Genomic DNA, 22,776 nt, shown 5'->3' on the forward strand with positions numbered 1-22,776 from the left:
CACCCCCTATACCTCCATTGTGGTCTAATTATGGATGGGGTATTCCCCACCCCTCCTCCTTTCTGCTATGCAGGCTAAGCCTGAACCTCTGCAGCCACTTCTCATACCTACAACCCCCTCCAACCTCTCACCAACCTCATTTTCTGTCTCAGTTCTGTCTGCCTCAAAGGAGGCAACTCATACTGAACACCGATCCAGACCTGGGCATAGCACATCTGCACATAGCATTGTGATGTTATAGCCATCAAATTGGCTGTCATTAATCAGGCCCCTGGAGTGGCAAGTGCGTTTGGAATGTTATTCCCTTAGAAGCCTGGGAGAAACCAAAGGGAAGGAAAGCAGGTTTTAAAAAAGTACCATAGGCATGCCAGCACATAGATACTCTATGGTGGTGGGTGCTAGAGATGGGTGGGACTGGTAGGTTTCCTTGACCCAAAAGCCATGGACAATGTGTATTTTGAACTGTGTTTTAAGAAGTAAAGGGGACAGCATTAGAATTAATGGAAGGAAACTATGGGCTGGTCTGCACTTAAAGTTTAAGTTTCACACCCCTCAGTGTGTGTTTAGCTATCAACACACACTGAGGGGTGTGAAAAATCCCCACCCCTGAGCGCCGTAGCTATACCAACCTAACCCCCGTATAGATGCAGCTAGGTCAACAGAAGAATGCGGCCTAGCTATTGTCACTTGGGGAGATGGCGTGGGTCACATCTACACTACAGAGTTATCCTGGCATAGCTACAGTGTCATAATGATGCTGGTATAGTCCCTGCAGTGTATACGTACCCTAAGCAAATGAAAATGTACGCTGAATATCAGGAAACATTCTTTAACAGGTAGTGGAATAGCTTCCTAATAGAAGTGGTGGAAACCCCATTGCTTGGGTCATTTATAACTAGATCAGACAGTGCCCTGGAGAATAGAGTATATGGAGTGGTCCTGCTTTGGCTCCCACAGTCAGACTTCCTACTGCTTGGCATATATAGCTCCCACTGAAGTTGGATGGCATTTCCTGCATGAACATGAAGGCTAATTGATTCTTTGTGAAATCTATATAGTATGAGCCGTGTGACCAGTAGTCTCTATGTTACACATGTTTCGGAAGCATTCAATTCACTATATATACTTTACAAATAGTGGACAGAATACAAGCCCAATATGTTCCAAACTCAAGCAGCCCCCAACCTATGAGGGCAATTTCCTTCACTCTGGTCCCACAAAACCTTGCTGTCAACTCACTGTTCATTTCTGTAAATCACTGTCACTAGAAATACTAAATACTGAAGCTGAAGTATTGAAGCCTGTATATTTGGAAGTATTGAGGCATCAGAGTCTAAAGGGCTTATAGCAGTCACAAAGCACCAGTGCTTTGATTACTCTAATCTAGACAATTCTGGAAGGACCCACCACTTGCAGGATACATATTCATAAATGCTTTGGTTTTGCCTGTGAGGCGTACAGTTTGTTAGTTTTCCATTACCTGAATCCCTAGCCCCTCACAGGTGCCTGCTGCAGGGGATGAGAGAAGAGGGTTGCTTTCCCCTAAAGCATTAGAGGTAGAATTGTTTTTCCTAAAGAGTTTGCTTGCCATGTGTTTAATACATTTCCTTCTTCACCTCAGGTTTCCAAGGGGAAGATCTTCTGGTCCATTCCAATGTGTTCTGATCCAGCTTCGTGGAGGCTGACATGGGAACTCCTATGGACATGGTGCCTAGCAGTGCATCTCAGCATGCTGAGCCGTCGGTAAATTTCCAATACTCTTAATTTTGCCCAGGGAGAAAATCTCTCTGTTGGATGCCAGGACGGCTAATCAATGTAATGATGGGGCACTACAGGGCTGTATGTACTATGGTAGGGGCTGTGATGGCCTCAGATACTTTCAGCATCAGATTCACTTGCATTCATTTCCCCCTTTTATGAAAGTTCCAAGAGTACCTCTGACTTTGTTTTGTTTAATTTTATTAAATATGGAGGGAATGTGATCTAGCAGTTACAGCAAGGGCACTAGAAGTCAGGAGGTTTGGGTTCTCTTTCTGTTTCAGCCACTGACTCATTGTGTACAGTTCTGGTCACCCGTAGCAGAGAAAGATTAATTTAAACTGGAACAGGTGAAGAGAAGGGCTACTACTATGATCAAGGGAATGGAGGACCTGTCTTACGACAGGAAACTGAAAGAACTTGACTTGTTTAGCTTAGCAAAAATAAGGCTGAGAGGGGATATAATTGCTCTCTATAAAGGCATTATGGGGGTAAATACCAGGGGAGGGTGAGGAGCTATTTATGCTAAGGGACAATGTTGGCAAACAAAAAATGGCTATAAATTGGCCAAATTCAGGATGGAAATTGGAAGAAGGTTTCTAACCCTCAGAGGGGTGAAGTTCTGAATGGTCTCCCAATAGGAGTTGTGTGGGCAAGCAACTAAATTATTTTTAAGAGATAGCTGGACAAATTTAAGAGTACGATTGTATGATGGAGTTGCTTATGATGGTAAGAGGTGGGGCTCAGTAGCCCTGGGGCTCATTCCTGGTTTATGTCTTATGTTCCTAAAAGCTCATGCTTCAGGGTTTCAGCCAGCCACCTGCAGGGGTCAGGAAATAATTTTTTTGATCAGTGTAGTCTGTGTTTTTTTTAATTTCCTTTTTCTGAAACGTCAAGGATGGCCATTGCTGGAGATGGCATATTGGGTAGGGAGGGCCAGGGATCTGAGGTGGCATCAAGTATTATCTCATTGGTGCACCTTGGTCCTTCCAGTGATACTTTTCAACCTCCCAAGGGTAGACATGAGGCATAATTAATTAATGTTTGTTAAGTGCTTTGAAATCTTTGGAATATAGTTGTAGCCGTATTGTTCCCAGGATATTAGAGAGAGGAGGTAGGTGAGGTAATATGTTTTATTGGACCAGCTTGGTGAAAGAGACAAGCTTGTGAGTTACACAGAGCTGAAGAAGAGCTCTGTGCAGTTCGAAAACTTGTTGCTTTCATCATCATCAGTTGGTCCAATAAAGCACTGGTTCTCAAAGCCGATCGCCCGCTTGTTCAGGGAAAGCCCCTGGCGGGCCAGGCTGGTTTGTTTACCTGCCGCGTCTATAGGTTCGGCTGATCATGGCTTCCACTGACTGCAGTTCACTGCTCCAGGCCAATGGGGGCTGTGGGAAGGGCGGCCAGCACGTCCCTTGGCCAGCGCCACCTCCCGCAGCCCTCATTGGCCTGGAACGGCAAACTGCAGACAGTGGGAGCCACGATTCTCCGAACCTGCAGACACGACAGGTAAACAAACCAGCCCGGCCCGCCAGGGGCTTTCCCTGAACAAGCAGTGGACTGCGGACTGGCTTTGAGAACCACTGCAATAAAGGATATTACCTCACCTACCTTGTCTCTCTTTGAAATTTTTGGATAGGCAAGGCAAGGGAAGGGCAAAGTGTTTGCAATTATTATTATTATTATTATTATTACATTTTAATTGTTAAATTATCATAATCACATCTCAAATAGAGGAAATACAGAAGCAAGACAATGGGATTTAACAATTGTGTTTTTCATGCTTGTGACAATGGGTATGGGAGCACAAGGGTTATATTGGAACTGGCCACCAGAGGTCACTGTAACCAACAAATCGCTAACGTTCTACATGTCTGCCCTGAAGGTTGTTGGAGAGACAAAGTGGGTGAGGTAATATCTTTAATTGGACCAACTTCTGTTAGTGAAAGAGACAAGCTTTCCAGCTACACAGATCTCTTCTTCAGGTCTGGGAAAGGTACTCACAGTGTCATAGCTAAATACGAAGTGGCACAGGTTGTTTACCATAAGTAATAGGCATGTATTCTAAGGGATCATTCAAGGTGAAGTGATCTGTTAACACTCCTGCAGTCATATGACAAAAAAGGGGGCTAGGTGTGTTACGTATTGTTTTTATAGGTTTGTACTGCACCCAGACCATTGTGCTAGGTGCAGTGCAAACCTGTATGAAGATGCAGTTCTTACCCCCAAGAGGTTTTACAGTCTGAAAGGACAGTGACCCACGAGGTGTGGGATCAGGGAGATACAATCACAGATATGGTATTTTTAATATGCACTTATATGCCCTGTTTAAATTATCACTGTAAACAGATGAAGGGCCAACTATCCTCTACTGCGTCTCAATTCAGCCATCATAATCTGGTTCATTTTTTCTTTCTGGCATTCAGATTGTCACAACTGGGTCGTTTCGAGGCCAAAGTCCCAGTGAAGAAGCAAGTGTTTGACAGCAAAACCAATTGACAGAATGGAAGCCACAGAGGTTCCATCTCTGATTCCCGATAACCATAATGCGAACAGCCTGCACTTTGGTCTATCAGTTTTCTAGACTGGAGAGGGCTGTCTTATTGCTCTTCTAGACGCTCCCTCCTCCCTGCACATCTAGTAACAGGCGGAAGATCTATAATCTTTATGATCTTTTCAAGCCAATATACCATTTTCCAGGTTGATCCAACAAGGTAGACAGATAAGAGCTCATCGCCCAGATGGTCTGTAGTATCTGGAAGCGTATTGAATGAGCTCAGAGCCAGCCGAGTCTCTCCACGCTTCTCCCAAAGTGCATCTGAACAGGATCTTCTGTCTTGTTCAGGGATGGCCACATAATCAGAGGACTAAAAGGGACCTTTTCAATATTATGGGTGATACCTCTGGGTTCAGGTTCCCTGGATCATGCCAGGAAAATGCCCAATTTAGGCTTACACATTCCTAGTAGGCGTGGAGAGGTGTGTGTGTGTGTGCGGGGGGAGAGTAGGAGAGATGCTTCTCAGGCTTAATAGTTACTTGGTTTAGTAACATGCAGTGTTTTGCTGGTTTAACAAAATGCCATTTCCCCAGACTGCACTGGACTCTGCTTTTCCTGCAAGACACAGCCACCCCATGAATATCAAGGCTTGTCCCTCCCATTCAGTGATTCTGCCACAAGACTTTCCAAAGGAAGCACAGGGACTCTGCTGTTGGTCATTATGTGAAAACAACTGCTCAGTTCATGAGGCTCTCAACTGTGGGTAACATCCAATCTGTTAACCGTGTCAGCAGTCACCATTTGCAGTGAACTGGATGTGCCTTGTGTAGTGCAGTGTGCTGTGGATGGTGTTCCATGAATGGCGTGATGTGCCCCGTCAGTGTTGGTACTCACTCCAGGGTACCCTGGAAGGTGTACCATGTACAGTATGCTGTATGTATTGTGCCAGGCCAGTGCTTACCCCTTATTTCAGGCCCCGATTGTTACATTTTTCCAGGTGATGGCGCCATATAGAGCCCACACGAAAACCTAGGATTGTTGTTTATACTCTAGATTTTTGTATAATCACGCCTACTTCTGGAGAAAGTGAATCTGCATCCCAGACAAGCTGGAATAGTCTCTCCAGTGATCTCATTTATGGCTTCTGTAGCCAAATGAAAGGTTACAAACTGTCTGCAATAACTTAACAGCAGAGTTAACTCCCTAAAGCAGCTGGCAGCATCTCAATTTGTTGCCCAAATGTTTTCCAGTCTCTGGACTCTGAGGTGAAAGCGCTAATAAAGGTGCTTCATCATTACCTAATATTAATAGAGCAAGCCACCCATTAAATTCTCCTTGGGACCAAGAAAAATGGAAAATTCTTCTCAGTGAATTTGGTTTTGCGTTAGTTGAACACTATATTTTACAGATTAAATACTGTTGGATGCCCCACATTTCCAAGCTGTTCAAGAAGATCATCTCTCTCTGTTTTCTCATTTAAAAAAAAAAAATCCGGAGTTGGGGGCTGCCTGCCTTCCCTGTGGCTGAAAAATATCTCTTGACTGTAGGGATTATGAGCAGATCATATTTAATCTGCTATAATACTCGTAAACCAAATTGTCAAAAAATCAAAGACCACTTGAGACATCTTTTACCTTTCTATGCAGATGAGTGTTTTGCACTTGCATGCATTTGATTTTGCTTAACTACATTTCTGTCTCATTTTTTATGCCTTAAACTCAATTGATGCAGAGAGATGACCATAATATCCTCACTTGTTAATGCTCAGATATCTGCTACAAATATGTTTTTACTATATAGCACTTTCTGCATTAAAAAGTAGATCATAAATGTGGCCTGGTTTTGTGATTAATAGCTGAGGGTTTGATTATAATGTCTTTTGCAAAAGCTAAGAACATTTCTGTCCCAGGAGGACCTTTTATCTAGCTTTTGCTTGAAAACCTAAAGGTACAATCTATTTTATTTATTAAAAATTGTGATTGAATCTTAACTGCATTCACTCTGCTGGCCATTTTGTGTTCCGAAAGCAGGACAAGACCAAGGATTCATGAGGGACGGGCTTGAGTGCAGATAAGCAATGTTGCCAGCCCTCATGATTTTATTGTGAGTCACACAATAGTTGTCATTTACCTTTAAGCCCCAGCCCTTGCAATCATGTGGTTACACAAGAATCTCAGCTTTTATTAAATAGTTAAAAATAATGTAAGTTTTGAGCCATTGTGGTTGGAAAAAGCTTGAAAACATTGATAACCAGAAGGCAAATAAAAAGAACCTAACATATATTATTATTATTATTATTTTAAATCATATGATTGTTAAGCCACTCTCATGATTTTTGGGGCCCAACTCATTTTTTAAAGCTTGGGGTTGGCAATGTTGGTGGATGACCTGCAGCCTGAGTTTCTGAATTTTTGCAGGCAGTAATGCATACTCTTTGGTCCCATGATTTTGTTCCACCCAGTTGTATTAGAGAGAACACTAGGAAAACATAATACTGTATATCTGTATATCTGTGCATTGATAACCACTCCAAAGCCTTCTGCTTTTTTATATTTGGGCAGGAAACAATACTGTGTTTTAAATATATAATCTTGCTCAGAAATGCATGACCAAAACCACATGATGAAATCCTAAGGAGCAGCTTGAGTTTCACTGGTGATTTCTGGGATTGCTGCATATCTTTGCAGAAAGAGCCTGTATCTGCTAATCTTCTGGCCACACTGCAAGACTCCTCATTTTTTTTCCTGGGCATTTGACAAGGAGGTGGGCTGAAGTTTGATAAGTTGCTCACTAATCACCCGCCAAGCCTGCAATGCCTGTCAGACATTAGGTGAAAGTAGAAAGGCCAGACTTTGCTGGAGCAACCCATTGTTTTATGGACCTAGCTAGAGCTACATCTAGGTGGCATTCGCTCAGGAGGCTACATCCTTTTTGGGATGTGCCCCTTGACAATGGTGATGGGTTGAAGTCTGATGGATCAGCTAGAGTTGCGCTGTAATTTTTCTCTGCAGAGTTCTTTGTGTTAAATTGTTTGTTGGAAGTTGCTTCCCTTTTACCTCTTTATTTTATCCGACAGCACACAGAGCCGTGCTTCGGTGCTGTATAAATATAACTAATTATCGAAGGGCCTTGTTGCAGCTTCCTGTCGCGGTACTGGAGCTGGGTTTGCTAAGCGCTCTGCTTTTTCTCTATGGCTTCACAGCAACAATGAAAGTTACAGCTAGCAGCGGTTCCAGCCTTTCCTCTAACTTTTCTTTCTTAAGTAAGCCAGGAATCTGCTATCTGCTAACCTCTACCCTGCACGCTCTCCCCACCCCCACACAGCACAGGGCGTGCTGTGTTTGGTAGGTTTGAAAGTCTCTTGTACCAGTAGGCGCTGTGTGAGACCCAGGGCTGCTGGCTGGAAATAGGTTTCAGATGTTCACCCCCTGGTTCCTGGGCCTGCATCCTGTGAGCTGAGTTGTTTCTATAGGAACCGTGTGACATCTCGCCTGCTACTCCCTAAGTGGCTCCCTCACGAGCATGCTCAGTACGAGGCTTGACTTTGGCTCAAGTATCCTGTTTGCAGTAACGGGCTGCACATATGAGACTATGAATAAGGTCCCCGATGAGCTCCAACTCTTTGTCTTTGGAAGGAGAAGGAGAAGGAGAAGGAGAAGGAGGTCGTGCCCTGAGCTGGAGGATCTGCACTGTGTGCTCTGAGAACGTGGCTCGTGAAGAATGCTTGCCTGTTTGGCCAGGGGGAATTTACTGGATATTCTGCAAGAGGGCTTCTCAGAGGTAAATGCATGTCCCAGGTCTCATACAGACCCTTACAGTGCGATGCAGCTTTCTGTTACATAGCATCTCTCATAAAGCTGTGTCCCTTCCAGTGCTTTGCAGAACTAAATGAGAAACTGGGAGAGAGAAATTATCTTGGAAAGGGAGAAAGAGATTCTTGGTGATAGAAGGGCATACTGGGCAGCCCAGCTGGCATTCTGCAAATGTGCAGTCGTTTAGAAGAGTTTGTGGGTCATTAACTGCTAGTAGTTTCTATGCAAAATGCTGCAGAAGCATTTTGGGATCAAAACGTAATATAAAGTGCAGCGAGGTCAAGAGGCTGCTCCTCTTGTGCTCTGTGGGTCTCTGTATTTTAATTGCTGTTGGAAAAGGCTGTAAGTCTGTTTTAAGGGCTTGCAGAGTTATTGAGAGTGGGTGGCATGTTGTGGTCTGGGTGGTTCGTTTTTCATCCTGATTTGTAGGTTAAATAGCCAGGGATTGAAACTCAGCTTGGACGGGAGGAAACTATCATTTTAAAGTGCGTCTAAGTTCCTTGTTTTGATCGCAGGGAGCCAGGTGAGTTTTGAATCACTGGGTGAGACCTGCCAAGAAGTCACTGAGATACAACTCCTGAGACTACATCGGGAAGTGGATAGTTTCATACCTCCCCTCTTTAGGATCCACAGAAAGTTAGTTTAAATGAACTTTGTCTAGTTGCCATTTGCCTCTGTGTGGCCCCAGTAAAAAATACCAGGGCAGCCCCTGCTGGCCTGGTTCTGTGGGCAAAGTGTTCTGCACCCTATACACTACAGTAAGGAGGTGTTTCCTGTCTGTAAGATGAGAAGGAATGAGAATAAGGGGTTGTGCTGGAATTAAGGATTTCCTGCTGTTTTCTTCTTCACACGGAAGTGATGGAATCTTGTTACATTTTATTCCTTCCTAGATAGCATGGCTTGTTTTGTTTGTAGTTAGTGCTTCTTCATCCACTCCAAGCCCCATCATCACATGACTTTTCTTTGTCACTGTCCTTAGCCACAAACACAGGTCCCTTCTAGGCTTGGTAGGCCAGACAGAAAACGGGGGGACAAGAGGGGTCTGAGACTTCAGCTTCGTGGCAGGTCACATTTATCTCTTTTAATACTCTACTGATTTTGAAATCCCTCCTGCTTAACAGTATAAATATTCTTCCCCCTCCTCAATACAGCATCCTTGTACCAGACCCTCCTGCCTGACCTGTACCAAAAAGTCCATCCCTATATCAAACACATGCAGTTTTAGGATGATCCACTGGTGAGTGTGTGTTATCTCTTCTGTGCCCATTACAAAGGTATCAGTCTGTTATAGCTCTAAGCTAGAGAGCCGGGTTCTTTAGCTTAAGCTGTAGAGACTCCTGCTTTGAGCCCTGTTCAGTTTCTGGTGTCAGCCAAAATGGTGGCCATGAAACAAGGGTTCTCCATGTGGGAGCAGAAATCAGACTTTGCAACATCTGCTCCCACATTCCGCCCAAACTGTCTGGTATCATCCAAGGGCTGTCCTGGTAGCCATGAGGGAAAAAAACAGAAACCCTTTCCTCTCCCAGTTTAATAGTAGCAACTCGAATATTCCCACTTTGGTCTAGCCGTGGGGCAGAGAAACAAGACTGGGATTCCCCCTTAAATCTCCTGCATGGCAGCTGAGTGCACGAGGTTAGCCTGTGCACTCCAAGTTAAAACTAAAGGCAAGTTAGTAAAGTGGGACAGTATCATTATCCCCATTTTACAGTATGTCAGTTGCATAGCTGGGAATGGAACTAAAAGTCCCCATTCCTTATCCTTTGCTCTGACACACTCCCTCCACAGTACTTCCTTATGCCTTAAAAGTGTTATTTATAGACCTCCTACAGCTTTGAAACAGTGTACCCCAATGTCTGTGCAGCCCTTATGTATAGGCAAAAGCCATGGTGACGGATGCCAACCCAGCATTCTGATGTCAGCAGCGCGGAGAGTGAGAAACTTCTCAGCATTGGCGTGGAGTATAAAACCAGGTCCAAGCTAAAAAGTCTTGGACCTGATTTCACACAATGGGCCAATTGTGGTACTGAAGGAGCCACCATACCAGCTTAACTGCTGTTGTGCCCCTTGTAGCGGATCTCTCCCGGGAACCAGTGGCTGTTCCTGGAATTATGAACCTTGCAGAATGTGGGCTCCATTTCCAAACCTGTGCATGGAAGATAAACACGCACATACAGTATGCACAAACACACAGCTCATTAGTATGCATACAGATGCACGCACAGGGCTCAGATGCACCCCCTGTAGAGGCAGTCCTCCAGAGCAGGTGTGGTTCCAGCTTAAGCAGGAGTCAATTTGCACATGGGAATTTGCATGTATCCTGTAAACTGAGTTGGGTAGGTTCCTTTGTTTCCTTCCCTCCCTATCCATCCTGCTGGCTAAGGATCAGTCTCATTAACCCAGGAGAAGGGATTGAAATGTGCCATTATTGTCCCTTCTGCAGCTGGTGCCTGTTCTGCTTCACAGATCACCTGTCAGAAGGTGCTGTCTCAGTGACTAACATAATCCCTGATTGCTGAGGGGCCCTTCAAACTGCAATTCAGGGCTGTTTTCCTTCCCTTTCAAAGTCCCTAGGCCAAAAGAGGCTGCAAGTATGTCATCTGGACACATCTGAAGCAGAGTGAGTTTTGTTTAATGTTGAAATGCAGAAAGCTCTCCCATGGGCATCATACAACTCCTGTTCCTTTTTCATTAATGGAATATTCTGCTGTGAAGGTGCTTCCCTGCTGTTTGTAAAGGCAGCTTTTGCTGCTTTGAGGCTGTTAAATAATTCAGACTCGCAGCTGGATGGCAGCACGGGAATGCATGGTGGCTGTAAGTGGCAGGTTATAACAGAGTACCCTAGAGGACAGGATCTAGTTTGTGATGGTACAATCTATGTGGTCTCAACTCAGCACCTCTCTCACTGAAGAAATGCAGCTTATTTAGGACATGAGCACAGACTTCTTTCAGTTGTTTCAGACTGATGGGAATTCAGAACTTCAGTAAACATGTCAGAAAAGGCCCTGACAGCTCCAGACAGTTAACGCTCCTGAAGTTCAACAATTATTCCCCCATCCATACTTTCCTTTGGAAGTAGGAGGATCATTTCCTTTGACAGACTCATGGTTGAGCAATGTGTTGCCTAAAGTGGCTGTTTGCTCCTTCCAGGCTTATGTTTGAGGAACAAGCATGATCTTTGGATAGGGCTGGCTCCTCCTTGGAGGATGAAACGTTGAGGACTCTTCCAGGACCCCTATGTGAATCTTGTCTGAATCAGAGTGCCACTACCTCACAGCAGCAAAGAATCTCAGAATTGCCACTTAGTTGTGGTAAATAATAATAGTCCCTACGCTGCAGGGTTTTAGCTGAGTGATTGCTGTGATGGGAACTTTTATGCATGTACAGTCTGTCTTATTGCATTAACAGGGTTTGTTATATCTATTTTTATACATAGGTTCTTAAATAGTACCCATCTCCGTGAGATCCAAGTGCCAGTGAAGGAGCCTGTTTTTTTTAAGTTAGAGTAATTCTCTGGCATTGAAGAGTCTCTCTCCAATGTGGTTCTCTCAGCTTTTCTGTTCCTCTTGGTCCATGATAGATCTCTCTCTCTCAGCTGTTGAGATCTTAGCAGAAAAAATTCTGCCCTAGGTATCCCTTTGTAATGAATACTGTTTATGGCTAATAAGATTCACCATGGAGAGCTGTTTTTTACTTTTTCCTGTCTCCCTGCCTGTAGTAGCTCAGATTATTAGGGTCACTCCTATCCCTGTATTCTTGCTATGGGACCATGACACTTGATATGCAGTGGCTCAGCTGAGGCTGGATTTCAATGATTAGGCTATATGTGACTCCTTAGAGGCTTTGATATTTTCCACATAACGGGATTGGGCTTGATTGTGGTCTCACTCCAGTTTTACTCTAGTGTAACTCCATGGACTTTGGAATTCCTGTTTTACACTGTTGTAAGTAAGTGGAGAATCAGGTTCAAGATGCTTAAGGCTTGTTCAGATCAAGAAAGGGAGGGAGATGAAAGAACTGCTAATGCCACATGGCCCTACCAGGTTGCCCATCTGCTCTGTGAGATGCCAGGCAGCTGCTGCTTGGTAATTCTGCTGTACCATAAGTACCAAGCATCAGAAAACACAGCTGGGGTTTACCAGACGTTGATTTACACTGAGAGATGCTTTTGTTCCTACAAGGTACTGTGATCCCTCAGTGCTTGGCCAAGTAGGGTTTCTTATCACTTTGACAGAAGAAGCCCCTGTGCCTGGCCAGCAGCAAGGCTATTAGCAGAGGAAAGATGCCTTGTGGTTAAGGTACAGGATTAGGAGTCAAGCAGTTAGGGTTCTATTCCCAGCTCTGACAGACTTACTCAATGACCTTGGGCTAGATTATGCATTGATTCCTCGGCAACAGCTTTGCCATCCTTTTGCAGGATTTATTAATAATAATAATCAACAGTTAAGTAGTTATTGTTATTTCCATAGACCTTAAAGTGCTTTACGGAGAAAGGTAAAAATTGTTATCCCCACTTTACAAACGGGAAACTGCGGCAGAAAGAGGAGAAGTCACTTGCCCAAGCTGACAGTGAGTCACTGGCTAGGAATACAGTCCAGGTCTTCTGACTCCCAGTCCAGTGTCCTGTATACTAGATCATGCTGCCTCCCTAGCTATTTCCTCTCCTTGGAGGGTACATGTTTTTGTCTTGACATAGCATCACCAACAGCACTCTTCAGCCACATTTTGCCCAGCCTTTTCCCCAGGACACAAGGTTCCTGACTCCCTTCTCCTACATTGTATGCAGAGCTGGCCACTGTCTAACCCTGAATATAAAGGGCCAATATTCCTTTTCTTCCTTGAAGTGTTGGATAATATTTCATCCAGATTTGATCTGACAGATGTTAAACTAAGTCTTTGATATATTTGAATTGGTGCAGTGGAACCACTTGAGATTCTGGGTGAAAGAAGCATCTACATATTCCAAGATACTAGCAACAACTGTTCAATGATCTCTGACTGTTAAGGGCAAAGCCTGTTACATGCGGGCTTGAATAGAAACATTATGTTTATTTAAAGAAAAAAGGCTTTGAGAAACCAGCCTGGAGAGGAGGCGGTGGCACAAAAACACCCTCTGGAAGGTGCCAGAAACTATTCTTGAGGCAACAGCTTGGGAAGAGAATGACATGTTGTGTGGGGAGTTCAGCAGTCAATTTAAAATGAAAAAACGCTGGCATCTTGCCTTTTAGTGACTTTCCTTCTTGTTGGACTTGAGAGGTAATTATATCCTGCAGAAGTGCTGAGATGTATTTAACCAGATGGATGCCCACTGTAGATTTCAGGCATAGCATCAATGCACAGAGTTGCCTGTCTAGGATGTAATCAGCACTTGCAGGGCCTTTAGAAACAGTTTGAGGGGCTAAAGGTACGTGCACAGGAAAATTGCATAATTACGGGGTCTGCCCATCGTGTTATGGAAGTGACATGCAAAGTTCCCAGTTGGAGAAAACAGGATCAGGTGCCACTTACAAAAACACCCCTCCGCAGGCAGGAACAGAGTGAGAATTCTGGTATCACAGTTACCATATGTGTCGGTACGATCTTTTACCAGATGTTCGGGAGGCAACCATTTGGGCAGAGCCAAAGGAAGATAGAGGTTAGTTACATTGAAGGAAACAAAGGAATTCACAGGGACATTTCTCCCACGTGTGTCCTGCAAAAGTTTAAATACCCTGTTAGTCTATAGTGATAACAATAATTGATACTCAGATGTTTATTACAGATCATTCTTCTCTGCGGTCTCCTCACTTAAGCGTGGTGTCATTGGAGGAGATTTAAGGAGAGTTGTTATTACATTGCACCAAACTAACTGAAATGAAGTTGTGGTCAGTAGAGTGTGAGTGGTGGTGCTGGCTTCTGTGTCAAGTGTGATTTAAAAAAACTGTAGTAAAAGTGGTCAAGGAGTTAAATGGGTTACAGTGAGTATTATGGATGGGAGCCATGCTCCACTCCTCCCTTACTTCTTAGTTACTTAGCGCCTGTTTCCCCCACACTCTGTTATGTCGTTGAATAAAACAGCTTGTTCCCAGCCAGCAGTACTGTAAGTAGAGTTTGTTTCTTGTGCACTTAGCAGTCCCTTTACAAATAATAAATAGAAATATGTTTTTATTTATCTATAGCACCTTCTGCAAATGGATCCCAAAGTGCATCACTGATTGTACAAAATATCTGTATACATATGCACATGCAAGAATCACTTCACCCAGCACTGAAATGTCGTCATCTCTAGGGTGGAACAGGACAGCTATTTAGAACATGGCTGTGCAAGAGTTTAGGATAGGAAGTAAAGAATTAAAATGACGGGGAGGTAAAGGGAGGCAGAATATGAATACTTGAGGTAGAAATTGTTCAGGACACGGCATTAAAACCCAATTCTTGCAAAAAATGGGTTGTAATAAATGATGACAAATGTTCAAGATCTCAGTTTTGTATCTCAGGGGAAAGATGGCACATCCAGGAGCATATCTAATGACAGTTTTAAGTATTAGCTCCCAGTCTCCTAAAGAATCAGAACTGAGGTAGGTAAGTGGGGTTTTGGGCGAGGCCCAATTTCATTTGATGCACAGTGGTGCCAAAATGGTTGAACTGTGAATTTGACAGCCCCCTCTCCTGGCTGTGAGCCACTTTATCTCTGCTTGGAAACAGACTAAAATATAAGGGAAAAGTTCCAGCTATTTTTAAACGTACAGAACCCGTTGCTAAGCACTAGCGTTGTGTACTCTCAGCTCAAGGTGTCATTATCCCTATAGCAGCAACAGCCCAGAGTGCAGGAAACACGTTGAGGAGAGGGCCTGAAATGGATTCGTTCTCAGATTTATTGGCTTCATCACACTGCTCCTGATTCTCTCTTTCTCATCTCCTGCCGTAAATGTACAAGAGTGTGTGTGTGTTTGTGTGTGTGTAAGTAATAGGTTGTGGTGTGGCCTGCCTAGCCATTGTGTATGTTACAGCAGCCTCAGGACTCTAACTTACTCTTGAGTGCCCATTGCCCCAGAGGGTACTGGATTTCACTCACCCTGCACCTCCTTTCTCTGGGAGGCCCCTGCCCGGAGGTTTGTGAGGGGAAGGTTGATGTAGAGCTTTTCTACAGGCTCTGTGCCAAGTGGGGCCCCTTACACATATAAGGGGGGTAATTCCCTGGAGGTCAGTTCCACAGCTGTACAGCCCTTTATGCTTCTAGAGTGGTGTAAAGGGGCCACACAGCTAAGCCAAGAATTGAGCCCACAGTGTTTGGGGTTTCGCACTCTACTCAGGTCCAGAGTAAAGAATTTTGGCACCCTGTGCACTATGGAAATTGGGGGCTTCCCCTCCTTTCTTAAAGCACCCCTCCCTTACGTATCCCATCCCAGAATGCCACTCTTTCACCACCCCATACACAGACCCTCAAATGCCTTGCCCCTCCCATTGCACACACAGACCCCCAATGCCCATCCCAGCTATATTCCAACAACCCTCTCCAAGCCCTCAACTATCCTGATATTCTGGTAGCCCTGATGTGCATCCCACTCATTGCAGCCCCACTGTCCACAGACCTCAACAACCTGGACCCCAACAACCCCCATTCATCCACAGCCCTTCTACTCTCCACCCTCACTCACGTAGCTCACCAGCAGTTCACTTCCAGCTCCTTACCCACTGCCTCTGGGATTTTCCTGGGCACTCACCAGCATTCCACTGGCTCAGCGCTCTGCTTCTGTCCTGGTTTAGGGTAGCTCCTCCTGTTGCTGGCCACCCTGCTCTACTCACTTCCCCTGCATGACTTGTACTCATATAGCCCCATCAAGATGGAAAGGCAGCTGGGCCAAATTTGTGTGAGTAGCTGCGCCACTCAGTTTTGTTTTTGTTTTTGTTTCTGGGTGGTCAGGGGGCCCCCTGAGATAGAGGTCCTGTGCATGTGCACTGAGTGCTCATTGATTAATCTGGGCCTGACTTTATCATAACAAAAATAGAGTCTGTAATTCCCAATTACTCTTCTTTGGCTCTAGAAATGGTATTTCTGAAAATAACATATTTGAAAATTTACCAACAGTCTCAGACTCACTGGCTGCCTGGGCTGTACCCAGCACTGCTAAGTCCTGAGTCTGCCTGGACAGAAGAGAGAGTGTGGAGTTTGCAGCATCACTAATAAGTCAATGTGGACATAAACAGCTCTTGAGTGACAGAAGTTGTTAAAATTACATTTCAGGCATGATTTTCTGATCAAAACTCGAGAGACTCCAAAAGGTTAATTCTCAGAGCTCTAGGGGTTGAATGAAGAGGATTATTACTCGGTGCCTTTGGGTATTATATGCTGCCACATGGGGGTTGGACCTGGAATGGGCAACAACTCTGTGGTTATCACATTGGCCCTGCCCCTTCTATTGACTGGAGTCTGATTTTTCTTGTGGGAAATACGGGGATACCCCCCTTGGAAAACCAAGATTCCCATTATTAAGAGAGACCTTGGTTGTGGCTGAAAGAAAGGGGGAAATGGAGAAATCTCTGAGAGAAATTGTCATAGACAAATGCTATGCTGGGTGGTTGGGAGCTCTGGAAATTCTTGCCCTTGTCCTCTTTTGGCTAATGTGTGAAATGCACTTTTAGCCAATCACCTCGTCCTTCACATACCTCTTGGAGCTTGAGTTGGCATTTGAAGCTCTGCCAACAAGCTGCTCCCTCGTAGACCAAACAGTTTTCACAGGCCAGTAACTTAGTCCCCTCCCTGTAGCAAATGGCAGCCTAGCTGGGATTCCGATGGTGGCTGTCATTGCCACCCAACCATTACCGCCAGCACTTGAGCAAGTGATTTCAGAAGTAAAGATTTCAGCTCCTCTGTTCTTGGAGCCAGACATAGTGTTCTGCCAATCTAGGGGTTTTTAATGGAGGGTTAGAGATGTTACTGTGTGAGATCTGCATTTAGAAAGGTAAGTTTAGACAGCTGGGTTTAGAACTCTGCTTAGTCAATTACACACATCCTGACCATACAGAGCTGACAGGAATATCCCTTCAACATTTTCAGAGACCTTGTCAGTGGCTTTCTACAGCACTGAGCACAGCCAGTCTAAAGTCTCTAGGCTGAATTCTGCTGTTGGTCATGGCCACACACCCCCAATAATTTCAGAGGGGCTACATGGTATAAAGGAGAGCAGAAGTGGACCCAGTGCTTCAATTTTTTTTAAAATCCAGCTAATTAAACTAGGGACCATTGTTTGCGATTAATTTACTGATCTGAAGCAACAATTTAGCTGAAGACTGTAAAAACTAGAAGGCAGGCATGAAAATCCTGTTGAGTATGCCCAGTGTTCGGCGTTCAAGCATAAAAAGGGAACGAGCCAAGGCTCGGTCAACATTCAGGCTTTATTCCTTCCTCCACATGTATTGTTTTCTCTCATCAAGTCATTCCTGAAAGTAGAGTTCTGTAAGTTCCTAGATATACTCATTCTATAGCATTCCCTATTGGGAAGCTATTATCATCACACTCTGGAAATAGTGTGGTATATGGGGTTGGCCAAGTTGCTTCTTCCAGTGGTTTGAACCTTTTGGGTCTCCAAAACTGGGCTAGAAATCACATGGAGAACAGTTTTTCCAGTCCTGGCTAGAATTCCAGCAGAACCGCCGCATGATATTTCTCTCCATATCTCAGCAGGTCAGTGAAAAGCACTTCTCCAAACACTCCAGAATTTTAAAATGCTCATGTTCAATTCCAAATATGGGTGAAGGTTCAGGTAGTTCTTTTTTATTCTGATCTGATTCACTACCTCCCTGGATGCTATGTCAAGAATTTTGATACACCTTTGTCTTTTACGGTTCATGTACTATCTCTGCCTCCTTGTCTATGCAAAATTACACTGCTGCCTCCTTTCCAGACAGTGCAGCTATGACTGAGGAATTCTGAGTGCTTGGGACAGGCCTCAGACTGAATAAGGAAGAATTTACACTGGCCCAAATGTTGTTTAGAAAGAAATTGAATATCAGGCTTTGAAATGAAGGTTTTATGAATGAGCAGCCTTGGCTGTAACGTAACCCGACATAGACATTCTGAACTCACTCAGGCCCACAGTCCTGAGTTTCATTACATGGAGGCCAGATCCAGGCTGCTCCTGTATATTTGGCAGCCTGAATCAGACCCAGGCATCTCTTTCCTGGATGAATCATTTTATGCTGGTCTGGAGAGTAACATCGTTCTATTTGTTTATGGGGTTCTATTCTCTGCTTCTACTAAGACCTAGTCAAAACAAAACCAGCAGAAACTCAAAGTGGAAGAACATGGGAGATTACAGAGATCATCTAATTAAGATAATGTCAGAGAGTTTAGAAACCATGCGAGGCCTTAAACATATTACGTCCTGATGCAATTAGGCTGGTCTTTGAGCTTCATTGCTGCAGACACTTGGCTCAGTGCTCTGAACATCCAGGATACTGAATGCCTTTAATACTGAAACCAGCCCCACAGCATGAGGGCAGTGGGCACAGAAAGTTTCTTACTGATCTCGCTAGACTTGTTCTGTGAGCAGTGTTCAAAAGATATAATGGAAAAGCAGAGGAAAGACTGCGAGACCTGTTACCATCCTAGATTGAACCCCCAAGCCCAGCGATGGGGAGATATTCAGACTCTTGAGATCTTTTCTCTCACCAGATAAATTTGGAAATAAGGGAGAAGCGCCTCTTCCCTGAAGCAGTTGAAGATGGCAGTGAGAGTCCATGGAGAAGAGGTAGCAAGAAGTTCAGAACCCAAGAAAAGTCAGATCTGTTATTTCAACTATGCTGCCTACTGAAAGCAGAAGAAGCTGGATGAACTTCAAAACAAGCAGCCCCCAAACCTCTGAGAGGGTTTTGAAAGTTTCAGGGCAGTTATCCCCACACCATCCCATGCAAGTGAGACTCTAAAAAGGGGTAAAATAAAGGGCAGACTAGTACATGAAGGCACAGTAATCTGCCTTTAAAATATGATGTTTTGTTTACTGCCAGGCAGACATGACTGACTCCCCACTGATAACTGTGGTAGAAAGGAGAATGAATCAAGCCCTAAGTGGCAGATGGTTAAGTTACACTGGGCTGATGAGAATGCCTAGAGTTTATTCTGGTTTTCTAAGCAGGAAGTTTTGAAGGTCGTAACATCATGTCTGATTGCAGCAAAGGTGGTAAGAGTTTGGGAAAGGGGGGTGCTAAGCACCATTGCATGGTGCTCCGTGATAACATTCAAAGTATCACAACGCCGGCTATTCATCGTTTGGCAAACTATGCTGGTGTAAAGCGTATTTCCGGATTGATTTATGAAGAAACCCGAGGAGTGCTGAAAGTGTTTTTAGAGAACGTCATCCGTGATGCTGTCACTTACACTGAACATGCCAAGTGAAAGACTGTGACTGTCATGGACATAGTCTATACTCTGAAGCGCCAGGATCACACTCTCGACAGATTCGGGGGCTAAGTTTCCATCCCGTTTTAAAGTTGAAACATCCTCAAAAACGCAACTAAGGCTCATGTGAGATGTCACACTAGAAGTGCTAGTTATTTCTCTTCTCTCTCATCTGGGGAAAGGGGGAAACCAGCCAGTTAAGTGCCAGGTACAATCCTAATTCACTACAAGCCCTATATAACTTATGTACTTCATTTTGACACAGAGATGGCAGAAGCAGAAGGGGAATATTAATGCTGCTGATGTTGTTATGCTTTCCTTCTTTCCACCTGCAGGCTGACTATGGTGACATTGGGAAGAGATGGTGGTGGGTGGACTGCAGGCCAAGAGATCCTGGCTTCTCTTGCCCTCACTGTCTCTCTGGTCCTTGTGTAGAGGGAAAGCTGTGAGCTGCTGCTCTAACACTGATCTCCATATTATCTGCAGTCTTTTAGTACAGAATTACATATTAACTTTTACTATAACAACTATAGTACTTTCTCCTTCTATGACACCCTCCTTTCCAGGATGTCGACACATTTTAGCGTGGTGGGGATTAATATCCCTCTTTTACAGACAGGGAAAACAAAATGGACAGAGAGTAAGTGACATGCGCAAAGTCACACATCATTTCCGTAACAAGGAATAGAATCCAGGAGTCTTGACTCCACAAGCTGACACACTCATATGTATCTAAACTGTGTTATGTAAATATTAACAAATGATGGGGCATGTGGTTTTTGAGAGAGCCACTTGCCTTTGGCATGTAATGAGGCATAAGTTTGAAGTCCAGAAAGGAAGTAAACAACACATCTGTTGTGAGTTCTCCCTCACATGCCTTAGCTATTCCCACCAATCTCTTGTATCTTATCTATTCTTTACCTTCCTCTCCTTATTTGTCACTGGTGACAAACAGTATCATCTGGATATCATCTCTGACTTCTTGCACTCTCTTCCCCTGCACATCTAGCCCATATCCAAATCTTGCTGCTTCTTCCTTGATAATATGTCCATGATCCAGCTCTTTCTCTTTATCTAGATAGCTGAAACGCTTGTCCAACTCTTCATCTCCAACCTTGATTACTGCTACCTTCTGTCTCCTGCTTCCTTAGCACACACACTATCCTCCATCCCCACAGTCTACTGAGAGTGAAGATACAAATATCATTTTCCTTGCTTGTCTCTCTGATCCTGTCACTCCTCTCTTTGAATCCTTCTTGGAGCTCCTCCTGCTTCACTGAATCAAGTTCACATTTCTGGTCCTCACTTTCAAGATCCTTCCCAGCTCTACTCCTTCCTGCTTGTTTGCCCATAAGTTCTACCATGTCAACCCTGCCATCTCTGCTTTGCCAGCAGTGCTAGCCTCATCTACTTCTTTATCAGCTTCTCATAAAACAGTCTCTGCAACTTCATCCACACTGCTACTTACACACAGAAGACCCTCCCTGAACCAGTCTGTAAGGCTGCTGTACTGTCAGCTCTCTCCTCAAGACATACTTCTGCTGTGACTTTCCCAAAATATATCAGCCAGTTAATGACAGCTTGAGGGGCTGATGGGGATAGTTGACCCTTACTTCATCTATTTATAATGAAAAAAGCAAATATGCATAGAATTATATATATCCTATTGCATTCCTCTCCTCTCACCCTTTGTATGTCACTTATCTCCTTAAATTATAAATTATATTGTCTTCCTGTGTGTTTGTACAGTGCCTAGCATAATGGGGCCCCAATCTTGACTGCACTCTCCAGACTCTACTGCAACATAAGTATTAGGTAATACTAATTAACCGTAAGTGCCTCCAGTGCCTGAGAATGCATGCATCTGACAATGTGGGTATTCACCCATGAAAACTCATGCTCCAAAATGTCTGTTAGTCTATAAGGTGCCATAGGATTCTCTGCTGCTTTTACAGTGCCTGAGAAGAGGCGCTCACCCTGAAGGGGTGTTTTTTGCACTGAAAAATTGTTATAGCTCCCTATTACTGGAAGCAAAATAGTTCCTGGGGTGAGTAGTCCTGAGCCCTGCAAAAGCTGTCCCATCATCAGTTGGGTGTGAGCCACCTCCTTAGTCTTGGGTACTTTGTAATTAAAATAGCAAAAATGCACACCTAGAAATATTGTACGTTATGATCCTGCCCCTATCAGTGCTGTGCTTAGTGGAGAACTTTGAGAGTTCCAAGCTGTGATTCACCCGCAGAAGGAGCTACATGTGTCCAGGACCGGCGCTAGGGTTTCTCGCGCCCTAGGCGCACGGACATTTTGCCGCCCTGTGCGCCGCTCCCATGGCTCCAGTGGAGCTGCCGCAGCCATTTCTGCAGAAGGTCCGTTGGTCCGTGGCTCCGGTGGAGCTGCCGCAGCCATGCCTGCGGCAGCTCCACTGGATCCGCGGACCAACGGACCCTCCGCAGATATGACTGCGGCAGGTCCACCGGAGCCACCTGCCACCCCCTCCGGCAAAATGCCGCCCCCTAATAATGCTGGCGCCCTAGGCGATTGCCTGAGCCACCTAAATGCAAGCGCCAGCCCTGCATGTGTCCACAACAGCAGATGGCCCCAGGGTCCGTTCCTTCAAACTCTGGCCCTGCCCTGAAAGATCTTTTAGGGACATCCATAGTGATCTGAATATAAGAGAAAAAAGCTGCCTGGGAGCTTTAGCAATCTTGGCCCCAGGCAGCTCCAGGTAAGGCAGTTACTTTCCCATTCACAGAGCTCAGGTAAAGCAGGCCCCCTTTTGGAACATAAAGCTGTGTTAATTTAAATAGGATTAATCTTAATCCCTCTCCAATCCTAATAATCTGTGCTCTGTATAGTAAATCTTTGGGCTGAGGAGGATATGTTATTCTTAAAAGAAATTCTCACTTCTGAGAGAAATTCAGATTGAGGAGTCGGACCAGAACCTATTCCTGCCCCACAGAACCCAGGGTATGGCTGGACCAAAACTCAGATTAAACAGCCTGTTAGTGACAGAGGTTGGGCAAGCTATTGATTAGTACACCTCTACCCCGATATAACGCGACCTGATATAACACGAATTCGGATATAACGCGTAAAGCAGTGCTCGGGGCGGGGTGGGGGGGAGGTTTGCACACTCCGGTGGATCAAAGCAAATTCGATATAACACGGTTTCACCTATAATGCGGTAAGGTTTTTTGGCTCCTGAGTACAGGGTTATATCAGGCTAGCAGTGTAACTAGTTCAACGGTGAGTTCTTCAGGAAAAGAAGGAGGCTAGGGTGGCTAGATCAATAGCTGTTACCTCTCAGAACAGCGTGGGATGCAGCCATGAGCCAGACC

The 22,776-nt window shown here is 44.6% G+C and overlaps 2 protein-coding genes across 3 annotated transcripts in view; both read left to right on the forward strand.

The window, feature by feature from the left end:
• The first annotated feature begins 1,624 nt into the window (after positions 1-1,624).
• Positions 1,625-22,776, forward strand: part of DIXDC1 (DIX domain containing 1) — a 63,271-nt gene continuing 42,119 nt past the window's right edge. The window contains exon 1 of one of the 2 annotated variants that reach the window (XM_032788012.2): positions 1,625-1,743. In XM_032788012.2, coding sequence (XP_032643903.1) covers positions 1,687-1,743 — 57 coding nt within the window. In that variant the 5' untranslated portion in view covers positions 1,625-1,686. Of the gene's footprint in view, positions 1,744-7,795; positions 8,036-22,776 lie in introns of those variants that run through there. The other variant, XM_075073606.1, reaches the window with a different exon arrangement.
• LOC116829292 (histone H4 type VIII-like) lies at positions 19,202-19,513 on the forward strand. The gene is given in 1 exon segment (XM_075073522.1): positions 19,202-19,513. A coding segment is annotated over 1 exon segment (312 nt).

This window comes from Chelonoidis abingdonii, chromosome 18, assembly GCF_003597395.2.
Source record: "Chelonoidis abingdonii isolate Lonesome George chromosome 18, CheloAbing_2.0, whole genome shotgun sequence".
Lineage (NCBI taxonomy): Eukaryota > Metazoa > Chordata > Testudines > Testudinidae > Chelonoidis > Chelonoidis abingdonii.